Below are 19,441 nucleotides of genomic sequence, written 5' to 3'. Positions count from 1 at the left end.
CCCCAATGCCTTTATCCCTTCTCATTCATCAGTTGAAGTTAATGAACTTGTGTCTTTTTATGTACGTGGTTTCAGTGAACTATACATCTGGTTTCTTTGTCATATTTAGAACTAACTTTTGCAGTATTTTCTCATCAATTCTCCTCTTTTCTCCTTGTTCTGGAAGGTTCTTGGCTGTTCCTTGTGTAACAAACGTTTTGATATTATTTTGAACTGTTGAAGCTGTCATACAAAGGTCTATGGAGATAGTCTTGTACCCCTTAAGGGTGCTTTACATGCTACGACATCGCTAACAATATATCGTCGGGGTCACGGTGTTTGTGATGCACATCCGGCGCCGTTAGCGACATTGCAGCGTGTGACACCAAGGAGCGACGTGCAACAATCGCAAAATCGTCTAAAATCGTTAATCGTTGACACGTCGCTGTTTTTCCAAATATCGTTGGTGGTGCATGCTGCTGATTGTACATCGCTCCTGAGGCATCACACATCGCTGTGTGTGACGCCGCAGGAACGACGAACATCTCCTTACCTGCGTCCACCGGCAATGAGGAAGGAAGGAGGTGGGCGGCATGTTCTGGCCGCTCATCTCCGCACCTCCTCTGCTATTGCGCAGCCGCTTAGTGACGCCGCAGTGACGTCGCTATGACGCCGAACGCACCTCCCCCTTGAAGGAGGGATTGTTCGGCAGTCACAGCGACGTCGCGGATAAGGTATGTGCTTGTGACGCTGCCGTAGCGATAATGTTTGCTACGGCAGCGATCACCAAATGCCGCATGAGCGACGGGGGCGGGTGCTATCGCGCACGACATCGCTAGCTATCGTTAACGATGTTGCAGCGTGTAAAGCACCCTTTAGGCTGCCTGTGCTTGGTGATAATAGCATTTCTGGTCTACTCAGATAGCTCTCTTATTCTGCATTGTGAACAAGAGAAAGGAAATAGAACATTTCTTTTTTAAAGAAAACCTTTCACTAAATGTTTCATGTTGAACTGGACAAGATGTAATAGTGGCTACAGAGCAGAATAAAACGTTTTATTTTATTTTTTTCTGTTTTTTATTTCACCATTTTGTGCAGAAATATTAGCAGTCAAAGTATGTGGCTTCTAATGCATTTTTGAAGCTCAAGTGGGTGTTATCAGATAGTTTTAACTGGGGCGCGGGTACTTATTCTACTTCAATGAGTTACCCAATCATAAGCAGGCAACAACACAGTGAAGAAAGAACACACACTCCCACCATAAGTTATGCAGTAATAACAAGAAGGATTTGCGGGGCACTACTTCCACTGAGGACTGTCCACATCAAACAAACAGCGACTAGTTGCAAAAAGCACACACGGTGCTTTTAATCTCTGCTGTGACAAGAGAAAACTTCCAGGTCGGACTATACTGAATACAGCTGCGGGGTGCTTGTTCCAAAAGCATCAGAGCATGAAACATTAAGCACAGAAAGAAAAAAGGAACAGCACTCACCGGTAATTGCTGTGAAGTATTTCAAGTTTATTCCATGATCGGAGGATACATGCTTCGGCGTAACAGGGAGGGAATGAGGATGGTTAGCACAAAAAGACTACAGAAAGAAAAAAGGAACAGCACTCACCGGTAATTGCTGTGAAGGCAAGACCCGTCGAAGCCCCACCTGCAGGGGCGAAACGGCCATAGTCTTTTTGTGCTAACCATCCTCATTCCCTCCCTGTTACGCCGAAGCATGTATCCTCCGATCATGGAATAAACTTGAAATACTTCACAGCAATTACCGGTGAGTGCTGTTCCTTTTTTCTTTCTGTGCTTAACCCACCATAAGTTAGCTTTCTCTGTGTGTGATATGATGATGCAGCTCTGATCTCCTGGTCTAACCTCCTTCATGATTAGAAAATGGTGGGAGATTAGAGTACAAGTGACTCTCAACTTTCAGATAAGGTCCATGTGGGAGAAAGGCAGCACAGCTGAGTTTAGTTGTGTCACAGTCCCTTTGATAATATCTATGCAACAGAGAAACAAAATAAAAAAAATGTTTTAGTACTCCCTGCAGCCAGTGTTACATTGTGTGTCCAGGTCAAGATGAAAAATTTGCTGAAAAGTCTTCTTTAGGTATTAGAGCCACCATTAATAGGTCAATGTTAGCTCGTGTGAGCGGTAACAAAGTGAAAGAAGTTCATTTCTAATTAATCATATGTTAGTAAAATGTTATGACGTCTACATGTGTGTATGTGTAAATGCATCCAGTAGTTCAGATAGTCCCTTAATCTGACACTTGATGCCAGATTAACAGAATATATTATGCTTCTGCCTTTGATTGTCATATTTTTTTATTTATAAGGCCACAGATTATATATCAAAATGAGGAAAACCATTACATATATTTATAAATACAAATATCAGGTTGCTCACATTAAATCCATAAAAAAGAAAAATCATTCAATAAATAGACATAGGAGATAAATAAATGAAGCGCTCATGGGTGAGCTTGGTAATATTCATCATGTGCAGCAGACAGGCGTGATGTTGAACCATTGTCCTGTTCGTCATATAACGTATTCCATGTGTGACCTCTGTCCATCCATTGGTAAGGCCAAAATCATTGTAGACATTAGTGCAAATCCATAGGCCTGCATTACATTTCTGACCCTCCTATCCTTCCAGATAATTACCAGTGACCACAGCTATGAGAATATTACAAGCATGAGAATGTGGTCTCCAGTATTGGAAGAGGCAGCTGGGAAATGACAGATTCGTGAAGCAGGGGTTTATTAGGAGATAACAGGAAAGAGGACATGAAATAGTGGTCTTTGTCCAGTGTCTCTCCAGATGTGCAAAATAACTAGAATGGCCCGACAGCCGCAGACTGTATGGAGATTGCTTCTCTTTGCGGTTGCATTGCTAATTTGCAGGTTGTTAGATGTATCAGGATCAGTAATTCTTTCACTACTGTTGCCACTTTCTTTCAGAAATATTGGACGTCTCTCATCGCACTTTGTCCCTTTTTTTCTTGTTTATCAGATCATCATTGAATCCATGTCTCTGCTTGGGAGAAAATTACATCACTGAATGAGATGGATATAAGACTGATATACCCGCCATTGTCTGCAGGTTTGTGCATAAGCATAACTCACAGCTGTCCTTTCTTGGGGGATATAGCCACCTAATATTTGTCAAAGTGGGTGAGGCTAGTGCAAAGTGCCCAATTATCTAACTTCATCCAGACAGAGTCACATAGGACATTGGAGGAGAAACCAACAGAAATTCTCTTACCGTTGCAAGTGTCAAAACTTTAGGCCGGGATGCGACCAATAGGCAAGATAAAGGGAACACTAGCAATTCTGGCGGCCTAAAAATGGAAAACAAATTGATGAAAAACACTGGTATGACAAAGAAAATCTGCAAAATAACCAAGAATGAACTTTACAACCATTTTATACCCTATTCTGCATTCCACCTTAATCAGGGACCCCAGTATTAAATTAAGAGGGCCATACTAATGAAAACTTCTAATATGTGTTTAGGAGCATGCGCACACCACTGATGGGCTGCTACAATGTATCAGTGTAGGTAAAAAGCTATCAGCCTGGTCTAAGACAGGGGAGAGATTTCTGCTGCTGTACTTAGCTTACAGAGCATTGATACATTGTAATAATTATATCAAATGTATAAAACACCCCCCCACTTTCGATAGTCATTAAATATATATTAGACAACAATTTTGCCATAATAATCATTTTTTTATTTCAGAATATCAGCTAATTGCTACAGATCAGGTTTTGAAGCCCCTGATAATCCACTCATATTGCAGTTATTTTGTTGCGCTAGAACCACAAACCAAACCAGAAAATGGAGGGATATTCCTTGGGCGAGGTTCAAGTGACCCAAATTATGCATAGTAAATAATGATGAGCGAGTACTAAAAAGCTCGGGTGCTCGAAGCTCGGGCCGAGCCTCCCAAGATACTCGTGTACTCGGCCCGAGCAACGAGCCCAATGTTATCCTATGGGAGACCCGAGTATTTTTGTGAAATGACCCCCCGGCAGCATGGAGAAACCCTAAAAATGTCACAAAAGTCTCAGAAGAGTGCTCAAATGACATGGCAACAGCATGGGGAAGACCCCTTGAAGCATTTATCACTCAAAAGTCACAGCTGTGAACAATTTTGTCCGCGTTTCACGCCATTTTTACGGACTCACCAGAAAACCTTCCAAAATGACCCCAAAATGATTTTTCATGGCAGAAATGTTAAGGGCACATACCCAATAGTGAGATAGAGCTGGTGTATGTTACTTTTTGAGATTAATACATGAAAGATTTTACGTGAAAACATTGTGTGGCACTCCGATGTCAATGAGAAGAGACGTACATGAAGGCCTCTTGAGTCTAATGTGCCCATTTTGAGGAAGTTAGTCTTTGTAGTATTTTCCTTTGCCAGGGCAGTCCAAAATTGTGAGGTTCACCAATGCCCCTGCATACAGACGTGCATGAGGGCCTGTAAACCTGAAGTGCCCATTGTAAGGAAGTGGGTCTATTTCAGTATAGCCCTTTGCCAGGGCAGCCAAAAATTGGGAGGCTCCACATTGTCCCTGGATAGAGACGTGCATGATGGCCTGTAAACCTGAAGTGCCCATTGTAAGGAAGTGGGTCTATTTTAGTATAGCCCTTTGCCAGGGCAGCCAAAAATTGGGAGGCTCCACATTGTCCCTGGATAGAGACGTGCATGATGGCCTGTAAACCTGAAGTGCCCATTGTAAGGAAGTGGGTCTATTTCAGTATAGCCCTTTGCCAGGGCAGCCAAAAATTGGGAGGCTCCACATTGTCCCTGGATAGAGACGTGCATGATGGCCTGTAAACCTGAAGTGCCCATTGTAAGGAAGTGGGTCTATTTTAGTATAGCCCTTTGCCAGGGCAGCCAAAAATTGGGAGGCTCCACATTGTCCCTGGATAGAGACGTGCATGATGGCCTGTAAACCTGAAGTGCCCATTGTAAGGAAGTGGGTCTATTTCAGTATAGCCCTTTGCCAGGGCAGCCAAAAATTGGGAGGCTCCACATTGTCCCTGGATAGAGACGTGCATGATGGCCTGTAAACCTGAAGTGCCCATTGTAAGGAAGTGGGTCTATTTCAGTATAGCCCTTTGCCAGGGCAGCCAAAAATTGGGAGGCTCCACATTGTCCCTGGATAGAGACGTGCATGATGGCCTGTAAACCTGAAGTGCCCATTGTAAGGAAGTGGGTCTATTTCAGTATAGCCCTTTGCCAGGGCAGCCAAAAATTGGGAGGCTCCACATTGTCCCTGGATAGAGACGTGCATGATGGCCTGTAAACCTGAAGTGCCCATTGTAAGGAAGTGGGTCTATTTCAGTATAGCCCTTTGCCAGGGCAGCCAAAAATTGGGAGGCTCCACATTGTCCCTGGATAGAGACGTGCATGATGGCCTGTAAACCTGAAGTGCCCATTGTAAGGAAGTGGGTCTATTTTAGTATAGCCCTTTGCCAGGGCAGCCAAAAATTGGGAGGCTCCACGTTGTCCCTGGATAGAGACGTGCATGAGGGCCTCAAAACATTAAGTGTCCATTTTAAGGAAGTGGGTGTATTATAGTATAGCCCTTAGGCAGGGCAGCCAAAAATTGGGAGGCTCCACGTTGTCCCTGGGTAGAGACGTGCATGAGGGCCTCAAAACATTAAGTGTCCATTTTAAGGAAGTGGGTGTATTATAGTATAGCCCTTAGGCAGGGCAGCCAAAAATTGGGAGGCTCCACGTTGTCCCTGGGTAGAGACGTGCATGAGGGCCTCAAAACATTAAGTGTCCATTTTAAGGAAGTGGGTGTATTATAGTATAGCCCTTAGGCAGGGCAGCCAAAAATTGGGAGGCTCCATGTTGTCCCTGGGTAGAGACGTGCATGAGGGCCTCAAAACATTGTTCCCATTGCAAAGGAGCGGGTCTCCTGTCGTTGTAATGTCCATTCTGCAAAGAATGGGCGAAAAAATTTACCACTGGGGGTATACCTGAAACAAAGGCCTAAGTATTGCAATTTGTAACGGTCATCATCATGGTGGCGCATGAGGAGAAGGAGGAGCAGTCCAGCGATTATCCAAAGTCCAGAAGTGTGTACCCATGGGTGAGTGGAGGTACATGGCAAACTTTAAATTCCGCTCTCATTTGCTGGTGGTGTGGTGAAGTCTGGCCCAATCCAACCCTTGTTCATCTTGATCAGAGTCAGCCTGTCAGCATTTTCAGTTGACAGGCGGGTGCGTTTATCTGTAATAATTCCACCTGCGGCACTAAAAACACGCTCTGACAAAACGCTAGCAGCAGGGCAGGCCAGGACTTCCAAGGCGTAGAGAGCCAATTCATGCCACGTATCCAGCTTGGATACCCAATAATTGTAAGGCACAGAGGAATGTCGGAGCACAGTTGTTCGATCTGCAAGGTACTCCTTCAGCATCTGGGCAAACTTAGGATTTCTTGTGGCACTACCCCGCACCTCAGGGGCTGTGGTACGTGAGGGGCTGAGAAAACTGTCCCACATCTTAAAGACTGTTCCCCTACCTCTGGCGGATTGGACTTGTGCCTCTCTCGGCTGTACGCCTCGGTTGTCCACTGATTCCTGACCTATGCCGCTAGCGTTTTGTGAGGGGAATGCTTTGCCTACTTCCGTGAGTATGGCCTTCCGGAACTGCTGCATTTTGGTTGACCTCTCCTCCACGGGAATAAGAGACAAAAAGTTCTCCTTGTAGCGTGGGTCTAACAGTGTTACCAACCAGTAATGATTGTCGGCCAAGATGTTCTTAACGCGAGGGTCACGAGACAGGCAGCTTACCATAAAGTCAGCCATGTGCGCCAGACTCTTAACAGCCAGGACTTCAGTAGCCTGACCAACAAGATGACTGAACATGCTGTCCTCCTCCTCCTCCTCCTCATCTACCCTGTCCTCTGGCCAGCCACGCTGAACCGAGGATATGACTGGTGTGCATGTCATATCCTCAATTTGGCCGGAGAGTTGCTCCATGTCTTCATCCTCCTCCTCGTCATAGTCCTCCACTGCACGTTGTGATGAGACGAGGCTGGGCTGTGTGTTATCACCCACACCCACTACTGTTTCTTGCTGCAACTCATCGCGCTCCGCCTGCAATGCATCATGTTTGTTTTTCAGCAGAGACCGTTTTAGAAGGCAGAGTAGCGGTATGGTGACGCTAATAATGGCGTCATCACCACTCACCATCTTGGTGGAGTCCTCAAAGTTTTGGAGGATGGTACATAGGTCTGACATCCATCTCCACTCCTCAGGTGTTATGTGTGGAGTTTGACCCATTTCCCGACGGCTTAGGTGATGCAGGTACTCAACAACTGCCCTCTTCTGCTCACATATCCTGACCAACATGTGCAGAGTTGAATTCCAACGCGTGGGGACATCACACACCAGTCTGTGAGCCGGAAGATGCAAACGGCGCTGAAAGCCGGCAAGGCCGGCTGAAGCAGTAGGTGACTTTCGAAAATGTGCAGACAGGCGGCGAACTTTTACCAGCAGATCAGACAGCTCTGGGTATGACTTTATAAACCGCTGAACCACGAGGTTGAGCACATGGGCCACGCATGGAACATGTGTCAGCTGGCCTCGCCTCAAAGCCGCCACCAGGTTCCGGCCATTGTCACACACGACCTTTCCTGGCTTTAGGTTCAGAGGTGTGAGCCAGTGATCTGCCTGCTGTTTCAGAGCTGTCCACAGCTCTTCTGCATTGTGGGGTTTGTCACCTATGCAGATTAGCTTCAGCACAGCCTGTTGCCGCTTCGCCGAGGCAGTGCTGCAGTGCTTCCAGCTTGTGACTGGTGTGGAGGGCACAGTGGATGAGGATGCGCAGGAGGAGGAGGAGGCTGAAGAGCATGACATTCCGGAGCTGTAGAGTGTGGGTGAAACACTGACTGAGGTAGGGCCTGCAAACCTTGGTGTGGGAAGGACGTGTTCCGTCCCTCGCTCAGACTGGGTCCCAGCTTCCACAATATTAACCCAGTGTGCCGTCAACGAGATGTAGCGGCCTTGCCCACAAGCACTTGTCCACGTGTCTGTGGTTAGGTGGACCTTGGGTGAAACAGCGTTGTTCAGGGCACGTGTGATGTTTTGTGACACGTGGTTATGCAACGCGGGGACAGCACACCGGGAGAAATAGTGGCGGCTGGGGACCGAGTAACGTGGGACAGCTGCCGCCATCAGGTCACGGAATGCTTCTGTCTCCACCAGCCTAAAAGGCAACATTTCCAGCGCAAGCAGTAGCGAAATGTTAGCATTTAGAACTGTGGCATGTGGGGTGTTGGCAGTGTATTTGCGCCTGCGTTCAAAGGTTTGCTGAATGGATAACTGAACGCTGCGCTGGGACAAGGACGTGCTTGATGATGGTGTTCTTTCTGCGTAGGCAACTGCAGGTGCAGGAGTGGAGGAGGCTTGTTCGCAGGCAGCATGGACAGAGGATTGGCTCGCATGCACAACCAGCGAAGACATAGCAGTGACATCAGCAAGCACTGCTCCTCGACTCTGTTGTACTTCCCACAAAGTTAAGATATGTATGGTGTGAACACTGCACTATTAAAGATGGTATTGAGGTGCTAGTGAGAGGACCAAGGTCCGGACACTAAACTGTACATTCAAAACACTGCACTCTCATCAGCATGAGGTATTAATAAAAGGAAATCAACAGATTCTTTATCGTGCAAAAAAGTTTCTTTATTTTATGAATAAGGTGGGTGGGAGGGACTAAGGGACGTTTCGGCCCAGACTGGGCCTTCTTCATACCAGGTCACACTGGGAAAGGGTAGAAAAGAAAGAAAATCACTATTTACATATATCACAAAGAAAAACATATTTACAAAGCATATACATATATACAAAATAACATGAGAAGTCATATCCAAGTTATTGTGGGAAGTATAGTAGTAGCATCTCAGCAGTTGAGGTGACTCTCTGAATTTCATAGCAAATAATGTCACGTCAAAGACTAGGTCAAGCAGTATATGAATGGTTTGCATACCTCCAAATTAAGAAGAAGTAATGTCACAGAGGGAATTTTTTTCTCTCTCTTTCTCTCCTCGTTAGAGATTTATTGGTATAGAAGTGGTTACGGACTCCACCCAGGAAAATGAATATAATAGTTGCAAGATGCCAGTCCTGCAGATAGAGGCATGATTATCAAGGGGTGGTATTCCTACAGGGGAAGTGGCATTATGGAGGAGGGAATAACGAATTACCTTGCCTGTATTAGCAACTAAATAGTTATTAGAAGTTGTCCTTTTATATTGGGAGAGTTTTGCAACTCGTGGTCCCTAGAGGATAAACAAGGTCTGCTTATCGGCAGGTAATAAATGATATATGGCACCCCCCATATAGGATCCTCTGCATAGCATTACCTTAAGCTTATCGTAGGCAGATATGATCACATATGATATGTTAATATCCACAGGCATAGGGGGCTTATCTGCATCTATAATCATGTAAGCAAAGTCTTAGTGATTACATTCCATGTAAACAGAGAGTGCAGAGGCACATAGCAATTCATGAAGTAGCACGTATTACCTGCAGGCTTTAAGGTGAGAGTATAGCAATGGGTAATGGAGTCCTCTGAAAATTAGAAGGAGGAGTAAAGCGTTATAAGAATGGAGCATTGAGAGATTGGAGGTGGATAGCACTAGGGACAGATAAACTCATCGCATACCTTTGTGGCCGTCTTCCCAGACTGTGGCATAGAGCGATAAGTTAACAGGAATGGGAGCTATTTAACTCCCAGACCCGGAAGTGACTGGGCACGCCGGCGCCTGCGCAGTGGCGATCTGCGCCACTATTAGTATATGAACGGTACCGTTCAACCATGAATAGAGGCGCCCGCGCATGCGCAGTAGAGTAAAACTCGTACTTAGACATAGGAGGATGTTTCTCCTACGTGCGTCATAGGGGATCAATGGAGGGATAGGAGGTGGACATTAGGTGAAGCAGTCTGTTGATAGAGATTGTCTATTGGTACCAGGGGGGATTTATCTATCTAGTCACTATACAGAGCAGCAATGTATACAACATTTGAACATATAGGTACATAGAGACAATTGCAGTATAGTATATAAGCATATATACAGATATAACTAGAGATACTGAAATGACTTCCTCTTTTTGGTCAAAGACCAGTGGTGATTGGTTTACATATACACATCCTGAAGTATGATCTGGGAAGAACACATGAAAAACACATAAAAAAAGGAAGGGTCCCAATATTCTAGTAGAGTGAACTATCATTACCGTCTATATATGACTAAAAATAGAAAGTGCTAGATTTATACGTTACCATCTAATAGTGAGTGAGCGATGGAAGGAGGAAAGGTGAAGATGATAATTTTCAAGTTTTCTGCAAAAAAAATTTTTTTCATGATATGATTAGTATGAATATGGGTAAATGCATAGGTACAGTACCAACATTATACTAGCCAATCTAATTCTCTATTGAGACCTCTCGGTGCTAGGGTTTGAAGCTTATGGATCCAGAAGCTCTCTCTTTTTTTGAGGAGCTCGATATGGTTTCCTCCGCGTCTGGGTCTATATACTTTATCAATAACCTGAAAGCGCAACTGCGCTACGTTATGCTTAGCCTCGTGAAAGTGGTGTGGAATAGGTAGCCAAAAAAGAGAGAGCTTCTGGATCCATAAGCTTCAAACCCTAGCACCGAGAGGTCTCAATAGAGAATTAGATTGGCTAGTATAATGTTGGTACTGTACCTATGCATTTACCCATATTCATACTAATCATATCATGAAAAAATTTTTTTTTGCAGAAAACTTGAAAATTATCATCTTCACCTTTCCTCCTTCCATCGCTCACTCACTATTAGATGGTAACGTATAAATCTAGCACTTTCTATTTTTAGTCATATATAGACGGTAATGATAGTTCACTCTACTAGAATATTGGGACCCTTCCTTTTTTTATGTGTTTTTCATGTGTTCTTCCCAGATCATACTTCAGGATGTGTATATGTAAACCAATCACCACTGGTCTTTGACCAAAAAGAGGAAGTCATTTCAGTATCTCTAGTTATATCTGTATATATGCTTATATACTATACTGCAATTGTCTCTATGTACCTATATGTTCAAATGTTGTATACATTGCTGCTCTGTATAGTGACTAGATAGATAAATCCCCCCTGGTACCAATAGACAATCTCTATCAACAGACTGCTTCACCTAATGTCCACCTCCTATCCCTCCATTGATCCCCTATGACGCACGTAGGAGAAACATCCTCCTATGTCTAAGTACGAGTTTTACTCTACTGCGCATGCGCGGGCGCCTCTATTCATGGTTGAACGGTACCGTTCATATACTAATAGTGGCGCAGATCGCCACTGCGCAGGCGCCGGCGTGCCCAGTCACTTCCGGGTCTGGGAGTTAAATAGCTCCCATTCCTGTTAACTTATCGCTCTATGCCACAGTCTGGGAAGACGGCCACAAGGGTATGCGATGAGTTTATCTGTCCCTAGTGCTATCCACCTCCAATCTCTCAATGCTCCATTCTTATAACGCTTTACTCCTCCTTCTAATTTTCAGAGGACTCCATTACCCATTGCTATACTCTCACCTTAAAGCCTGCAGGTAATACGTGCTACTTCATGAATTGCTATGTGCCACTGCACTCTCTGTTTACATGGAATGTAATCACTAAGACTTTGCTTACATGATTATAGATGCAGATAAGCCCCCTATGCCTGTGGATATTAACATATCATATGTGATCATATCTGCCTACGATAAGCTTAAGGTAATGCTATGCAGAGGATCCTATATGGGGGGTGCCATATATCATTTATTACCTGCCGATAAGCAGACCTTGTTTATCCTCTAGGGACCACGAGTTGCAAAACTCTCCCAATATAAAAGGACAACTTCTAATAACTATTTAGTTGCTAATACAGGCAAGGTAATTCGTTATTCCCTCCTCCATAATGCCACTTCCCCTGTAGGAATACCACCCCTTGATAATCATGCCTCTATCTGCAGGACTGGCATCTTGCAACTATTATATTCATTTTCCTGGGTGGAGTCCGTAACCACTTCTATACCAATAAATCTCTAACGAGGAGAGAAAGAGAGAGAAAAAAATTCCCTCTGTGACATTACTTCTTCTTAATTTGGAGGTATGCAAACCATTCATATACTGCTTGACCTAGTCTTTGACGTGACATTATTTGCTATGAAATTCAGAGAGTCACCTCAACTGCTGAGATGCTACTACTATACTTCCCACAATAACTTGGATATGACTTCTCATGTTATTTTGTATATATGTATATGCTTTGTAAATATGTTTTTCTTTGTGATATATGTAAATAGTGATTTTCTTTCTTTTCTACCCTTTCCCAGTGTGACCTGGTATGAAGAAGGCCCAGTCTGGGCCGAAACGTCCCTTAGTCCCTCCCACCCACCTTATTCATAAAATAAAGAAACTTTTTTGCACGATAAAGAATCTGTTGATTTCCTTTTATTAATACCTCATGCTGATGAGAGTGCAGTGTTTTGAATGTACAGTACTTCCCACAAAGTCGGGTGCTTGGCTGACATGTGCCTGATCATGCTGGTGGTGGTCAGGCTGCTAGTTTTGGTACCCCTGCTGATGCTGGCACGGCAGGTGTTGCAAATGGCCTTTTTTGAATCATCTGGATCCAACTTAAAAAACTGCCAGACTCGGGAAGACCTAACATTTGTACAGGCACCTTGTGTCGTCGTGTTGTTCCGGGGAACGGTTGCCTGACTTCTGCCTGGGGCCACTACCCTGCTTCTTACTGCCTGTTGTGATGCTACGCCTCCCTCCCCCTGTGCACTGCTGTCCTCGCTCTGCATATCCTGCCAGGTTGGGTCAGTTACTGGATCATCCACCACGTCGTCTTCCTCTTCCGCACCCTGCTCCTCCTCCTGACTTGCTGACAATTGTGTCTCATCATCGTCCACCACTTGTTGAGACACGTTGCCAACTTCGTGAGAACGTGGCTGCTCAAATATTTGGCCATCTGTACAGACGATCTCCTCATGACCCACTTCAATATGAGCTGGCGAGAGGCCAGAATGTGTGAATGGAAACGTGAACAGCTCTTCCGAGTGTCCAAGTGTGGGATCATTAATGTCCGAGGAGGACGTGTACTCAGCCTGGTGGTAGGAAGGAGGATCAGGTTCAGAAATGTGCGGTGCAGTATCACGGCTACTGACACTTGACCGTGTGGAAGACAGAGTGTTTGTGGTGGTGCCAATCTGACTGGAAGCATTATCTGCTATCCAACTAACAACCTGTTGACACTGGTCTTGGTTCAAGAGCGGTGTACTGCTGCGGTCCCCAAGAATTTGGGACAGGACGTGCGAGCGACTAGATGTGGCCCTTTGTTGTGGCGAAATTAGAGCTTGCCCACGACCTCGGCCTCTGCCTGCACCACCATCACGTCCACTTCCTTGTTCCTTGCCAATGCCCTTGCGCATTTTGCAATGCTGTGCACTGCTGTCGTGTATATTCACTACTTGTGCGTTATATCAAAGTTTGTGGAAATTGCACACAAGTGCACCTGTACGCTGCCACCAACAGGCACACACGTGCGGTTTTAAAAACCAAGCACGGACGCAATAAGAACCTAACAGGTTTTTTTGGGGAGCGACAATTACAGACAAGTCAGACACTATCTGGACTGTTTTACACTGTGTACACCAGCCCCAGATATGATGAAGGCTGGTATACGGTCACCACTACCCTGCCTGCCTGCCTGCCTGTATACTGGTACAATAGTCCTGACAAGGACTCTTTTGGTCACTAGCCTGTATTCAGACCTGGCTATACCCTGCCTGTATATAGCAACAATAGTCCTGAGAAGGACTCTGCTACTGTACTCCGACCTGGCTATACCCTGCCTGCCTGTATACAACTAGAATAGTCCTGAGAAGGACTTTTGGTCACACTGTTTGCAGCCCTGCAACTGAAAAAGCTATAAAGGGCCGCAAAGCTTTCCCTGAATCAGCGACACTCTCCCTGCACTGACAGTCTGGATAGCTGTGAGCAGAGCACAGCGCGCCGGCCGATATAAAGGCTCGGTCACGCTGTGCAGGCCGGCCAATCACTGCAATTCCACAACTAACAGGGCTGTGGCATTGCAGTGGTCTGCCAGCCAATCCCTGCATGAGGGCTGGCTCTCAAAAGAGCGCCAACATGCAGAAATGAAGACCACGAGTACAGCACGAGTATCGCGAGATTACTCGGTCCCCGCCGAGCAGCCCGAGTACAGCGATACTCGTGCGAGTACCGAGTAGTTACAAGCATGCTCGCTCATCACTAATAGTAAACTCTGCAAAGTATGCTTAAAAGCTGACTAGACTGAGCTTCCTGCCTTCATGATTGTGGTGTCAAATGCTCCCGTAACTTAGCAGAGGGTCATCATCATTATATTTATAGGAGCCTCAGTAATACTTGTCTACGTACCACAACAAAGCATACAGGTACAATAACGATAACGACAATGACCAGCACAATTAGGGCAATTCCAAAGGCAGGGATAGTGTCTGAGGCAGCAACGCCAGCAGTATTTCCTGTAGAAAAACAAAATGCAGCAAAATTATTCTCATAATATACATGTATTATTTATCATTATACAATATATGTTTTTGTTAAGACAAAATACCTAAGATTACTAAAAATAAATTTTAGCAGTGCTATGTAGCTGTATTACTGGTCTCATTACCTTGTGGCTGACTTGATTGAGTTGGAGCTACACTTTTTGATGTTTCAGTTCCCAGGGTTGTTGTAGTTACTGGGGTTGTTGTGGATGTAGGTCCTGGGATTGTTGTTGAAGGTTCTTTGGTTGTTGTTGCAGGTCCCGTGGTGGTTGTTGTAGGTCTTGTGGTGGTTGTTGCCGGTCCCGTGGTGGTTGTTGCAGGTCCCGTGCTGGTTGTTGCAGGTCCTGTGCTGGTTTTTACAGGTTCTTTGGTTGTTGTTGCAGGTCTTGTGGTGATTGTTGCAGGTCCTGTGGTGGTTGTTGCAGGTCCTGTGGTGATTGTTGCAGGTCCCGTGGTGGTTGTTGCAGGTCCCGTGCTGGTTGTTGCAGGTCCCATGGTGGTTGTTGCAGGTCCCAAGGTGGTTGTTGCAGGTCTTGTGGTGGTTGTTGCAGGTCCTGTGGTGGTTGTTGCAGGTCCCGTGGTGGTTGTTGCAGGTCCTGTGGTGGTTGTTGCAGGTCCCGTGCTGGTTGTTGCAGGTCCTGTGGTTGTTGTTGCAGGTCCTGTTGTTCTTGATGTAGATCCTGAGGTTGTTGTTGCAGATCCTGTGGTGGTCGTTGCAGGTCCTGTAGTGGTTGTTGCAGGTCCTGTGGTAGTTGTTACAGGTCCTGTGGTGGTTGTTGAAGGTCCTGTTGTTCTTGATGTAGGTCCTGAGGTTGTTGTTGCAGATCCTGTGGTGGTTGTTGCAGGTCCTTTGGTTGTTGATGAAGGTCCCGAGGTTGTTGTTTCAGATCCTGTGGTGGTTGTTGCAGGTCCAGTGGTGGTTGTTGCAGGTCCTGTGGTGGTTGTTGCAGGTCCTGTTGTTCTTGATGTAAGTCCCGAGGTTGTTGTTTCAGATCCTGTGGTGGTTGCTGCAGGTCCTGTGGTGGTTGTTGCAGGTCCTGTTGTTCTTGATGTAGGTCCTGAGGTTGTTGTTGCAGGTCCTGTGGTGGTTGTGGCAGGTCCTGTTGTGGTTGTGGCAGGTCCTGTGGTGGTTGTTGCAGGTCCTGTGGTGGTTGTTGCAGGTCCTGTGGTGGTTGTTGCAGGTCCTGTGGTGGTTGTTGCAGGTCCTGTTGTTCTTGATGTAGGTCCTGAGGTTGTTGTTGCAGATCCTGTGGTGGTTGTTGCAGGTCCTGTTGTTCTTGATGTAGGTCCTGAGGTTGTTGTTGCAGGTCCTGTGGTGGTTGTGGCAGGTCCTGTTGTGGTTGTGGGAGGTCCTGTGGTGGTTGTTGCAGGTCCTGTGGTGGTTGTTGTAGGTCCTGTGGTGGTTGTTGCAGGTCCTGTTGTTCTTGATGTAGATCCTGAGGTTATTGTTGCAGATCCTGTAGTGGTTGTTGCAGGTCCTTTGGTTGTTGATGTAGGTCCCGAGATTGTTGTTTCAGATCTTGTGGTGGTTGTTGCAGGTCCTGTGGTGGTTGTTGCAGGTCCTGTTGTTCTTGATGTAGGTCCTGAGGTTGTTGTTGCAGGTCCTGTGGTGGTTGTGGCAGGTCCTGTGGTGGTTGTGGCAGGTCCTGTGGTGGTTGTGGCAGGTCCTGTGGTGGTTGTTGCAGGTCCTGTGGTGGTTGTTGCAGGTCCTGTTGTGGTTGTGGCAGGTCCTGTTGTGGTTGTGGCAGGTCCTGTTGTGGTTGTGGCAGGTCCTGTGGTGGTTGTTGCAAGTCCTGTGGTTGTTGTTGCAGGTCCTGTGGTGGTTGTGGCAGCTCCTGTTGTGGTTGTGGCAGGTCCTGTGGTGGTTGTTGCAGGTCCTGTGGTGGTTGTTGCAGGTCCTGTGGTGGTTGTAGCAGGTCCTGTTGTTCTTGATGTAGGTCCTGAGGTTGTTGTTGCAGGTCCTGTGGTGGTTGTGGCAGGTCCTGTTGTGGTTGTTGTAGGTCCTGTGGTGGTTGTTGCAGGTCCTGTGGTGGTTGTTGTAGGTCCTGTGGTGGTTGTTGCAGGTCCTGTTGTTCTTGATGTAGGTCCTAAGGTTGTTGTTGCAGATCCTGTGGTGGTTGTTGCAGGTCCTGTAGTGGTTGTTGCAGGTCCTTTGGTTGTTGATGTAGGTCCCGAGATTGTTGTTTCAGATCTTGTGGTGGTTGTTGCAGGTCCTGAGGTTGTTGTTGCAGATCCTGTGGTGGTTGTTGCAGGTCCTGTGGTGGTTGTTGCAGGTCCTGTGATGGTTGTGGCAGCTCCTGTGATGGTTGTGGCAGCTCCTGTTGTGGTTGTGGCAGGTCCTGTTGTGGTTGTGGCAGGTCCTGAGGTTGTTGTTGAAGGCCCTGAGGTTGTTGTTGCAGATCCTGTGGTGGTTGTTGCAGGTCCTGTGGTGGTTGTTGCAGGTCGTGTTGTTCTTGATGTAGGTCCTAAGGTTGTTGTTGCAGATCCTGTGGTGGTTGTTGCAGGTCCCGTGGTGGTTGTTGCAGGTCCTGTGCTGGTTGGTACAGGTTCTTTGGTTGTTGTGGCAGGTCCTGTGGTGATTGTTGCAGGTCCTGTGGTGGTTGTTGCAGGTCTTGTGGTGGTTGTTGCTAGTCCTTTGGTGGTTGGTGCAGGTCCCGTGGTGGTTGTTGCAAGTCCTGTGCTGGTTGTTACAGGTCCCGTGCTGGTTGTTACAGGTCCCGTGCTGGTTGTTACAGGTCCCGTGGTGGTTGTTGCAGGTCTTGTGGTGGTTGTTGCCGGTCCCGTGGTGGTTGTTGCCGGTCCCGTGGTGGTTGTTGCCGGTCCCGTGCTGGCTGTTGCAGGTTCTTTGGTTGTTGTTGCAGGTCCTGTGGTGGTTGTAGGTCCTGTGGTGGTTGTTGCAGGTCCTGTGGTGGTTGTTGCAGCTGCTATGGTGGATGTTGCATGTCCCGTAGTGGTTGTGGCAGGTCCCGTGGTCATTGTGGCAGGTCCCGTGGTCATTGTGGCAGGTCCCATGGGGGTTGTTGCAGGTCCAGTGGTGGTTGTTGCAGGTCCTGTGGTGGTTGTTGCAGGACCTGTTGTTCTTGATGTAGGTCCGGAGGTTGTTGTTGCAGATCCTGTGGTGGTTGTTGCAGGTCCTGGAGTGGTTGTTGCAGGTCCTTTGGTTGTTGATGTAGGTCCCGATGTTGTTGTTTCAGATGCTGTGGTGGTTGTTGCAGGTCCTGTTGTGGTTGTTGCAGGTCCTGTGTTTCTTGATGTATGTCCTGAGGTTGTTGTTGCAGGTCCTGTGGTGGTTGTTGCAGTTCCTATGGTGGTTGTGGCAGGTCCTGTAGTGGTTGTTGCAGGTCCTGTGGTTGTTGTTGCAGGTCCTGTGGTGGTTGTGGCAGGTCCTGTGGTGGTTGTTGCAGGTCCTGTGGTGGTTGTTGCAGGTCCTGTGGTGGTTGTTGCAGGTCCTGAGGTTGTTGTTGCAGATCCTGTGGTGGTTGTTGCAGGTCCTGTGGTGGTTGTTGCAGGTCCTGTGATGGTTGTGGCAGCTCCTGTTGTGGTTGTGGCAGGTCCTGTTGTGGTTGTGGCAGGTCCTGTGGTGGTTGTGGCAGGTCCTGTTGTAGTTGTTGCAGGTCCCGTGGTGGTTGTTGCAGGTCCTGTGGTTGTTGTTGCAGGTCCTGTGGTTGTTGTTGCAGGTCCTGTGGTTGTTGTTGCAGGTCCCGTTGTGGTTGTTGCAGGTCCTGTGGTGGTTGTTGCAGGTCCTGTGGTGGTTGTTGCAGGTTCTGTGGTTGTTGTTGTAGGTCCTGTGGTTGTTGTTGCTGCAGGTCCTAAGGTTGTTGTTGCAGGTCCTGTGGTGGTTGTTGCAGTTCCTATGGTGGTTGTGGCAGGTCCTGTAGTGGTTGTTGCAGGTCCTGTGGTTGTTGTTGCAGGTCCTGTGGTTGTTGTTGCAGGTCCTGTGCTTGTTGTTGCAGGTCCCGTTGTGGTTGTTGCAGGTCCCGTGGTGGTTGTTGCAGGTCCCGTGGTGGTTGTTGCAGGTCCCGTGGTGGTTGTTGCAGGTCCCGTGGTGGTTGTGGCAGGTCCCGTTGTGGTTGTGGCAGGTCCTGTGCTGGTTGTTGCAGGTCCTGTGGTGGTTGTGGCAGATCCTGTGGTGGTTGTGGCAGGTCCTGTGGTGGTTGTTGCCGGTCCTGTGGTGGTTGTTGCCGGTCCTGTGGTGGTTGTTGCAGGTCCTGTGGTGGTTGTTGCAGGTCCTGTGGTTGTTGTTGCAGGTCCTGTTGTAGTTGTTGCAGGTCCCGTGGTGGTTGTTGCAGGTCCTGTGGTTGTTGTTGCAGGTCCTGTGGTTGTTGTTGCAGGTCCTGTGGTTGTTGTTGCAGGTCCCGTTGTGGTTGTTGCAGGTCCTATGGTGGTTGTTGCAGGTCCTGTGGTGGTTGTTGCAGGTCCTGTGGTTGTTGTTGTAGGTCCTGTGGTTGTTGTTGCTGCAGGTCCTGAGGTTGTTGTTGCAGGTCCCGTTGTGGTTGTTGCAAGTCCTGTGGTGGTTGTTACAGGTCCTGTGGTTGTTGTTGCAGGTCCCGTTGTGGTTGTTGTTGCAGGTCCTGTGGTTGTTGTTGTAGATCCAGCAGTTGTTGATAATGGAGTAGTTGTTTGTGATGTGGTAGGTACTGGAGTAGTTATTACTTCACCTGTAAAAATAGATTTAAAAAAATTAACAAACTTTTGTTGTCAATACTAATATATACTGTTACTAATTTTCTATTTATTGTTTATAAATGTTGCCTTGGTAAAAACTCTATGAAACACATCGTGAACTATTGTAAAACCTGTCCCCAGTGGAAACATGTTTAGATGTTTATTCACTTTAT

At 46.9% G+C, this 19,441-nt stretch overlaps 1 protein-coding gene and 1 long non-coding RNA gene across 4 annotated transcripts in view; one reads left to right on the top strand and one right to left on the bottom strand.

Annotated features, from left to right (window-relative positions):
- The window catches only part of LOC142248955 (uncharacterized), a 447,867-nt gene that overhangs the window by 318,093 nt on the left and 110,333 nt on the right, over positions 1–19,441 (top strand). For all 3 annotated transcript variants that reach the window (XR_012724968.1, XR_012724967.1, XR_012724966.1), the window contains one exon: positions 3,002–3,091. This is a non-coding gene — a long non-coding RNA (uncharacterized LOC142248955). The remainder of the gene's footprint in view (positions 1–3,001; positions 3,092–19,441) is intronic.
- Positions 2,302–19,441, bottom strand: part of LOC142249338 (uncharacterized) — a 97,865-nt gene continuing 80,725 nt past the window's right edge. Inside the window, exons 10-13 of the mRNA XM_075320965.1 lie at positions 14,729–19,261; positions 14,470–14,576; positions 3,254–3,329; positions 2,302–3,025 (exon numbers count right to left, since the gene is read on the bottom strand). Of these exons, the coding sequence (XP_075177080.1) occupies positions 3,273–3,329; positions 14,470–14,576; positions 14,729–19,261 (4,697 nt within the window). The 3' untranslated portion in view covers positions 2,302–3,025; positions 3,254–3,272. The remainder of the gene's footprint in view (positions 3,026–3,253; positions 3,330–14,469; positions 14,577–14,728; positions 19,262–19,441) is intronic.

The sequence above is a fragment of the Anomaloglossus baeobatrachus genome, chromosome 8 (assembly GCF_048569485.1).
Source record: "Anomaloglossus baeobatrachus isolate aAnoBae1 chromosome 8, aAnoBae1.hap1, whole genome shotgun sequence".
Lineage (NCBI taxonomy): Eukaryota > Metazoa > Chordata > Amphibia > Anura > Aromobatidae > Anomaloglossus > Anomaloglossus baeobatrachus.
Note: the sequence above shows the minus strand (reverse complement) of the source record. Positions and strands in the feature narration are given on the sequence as shown.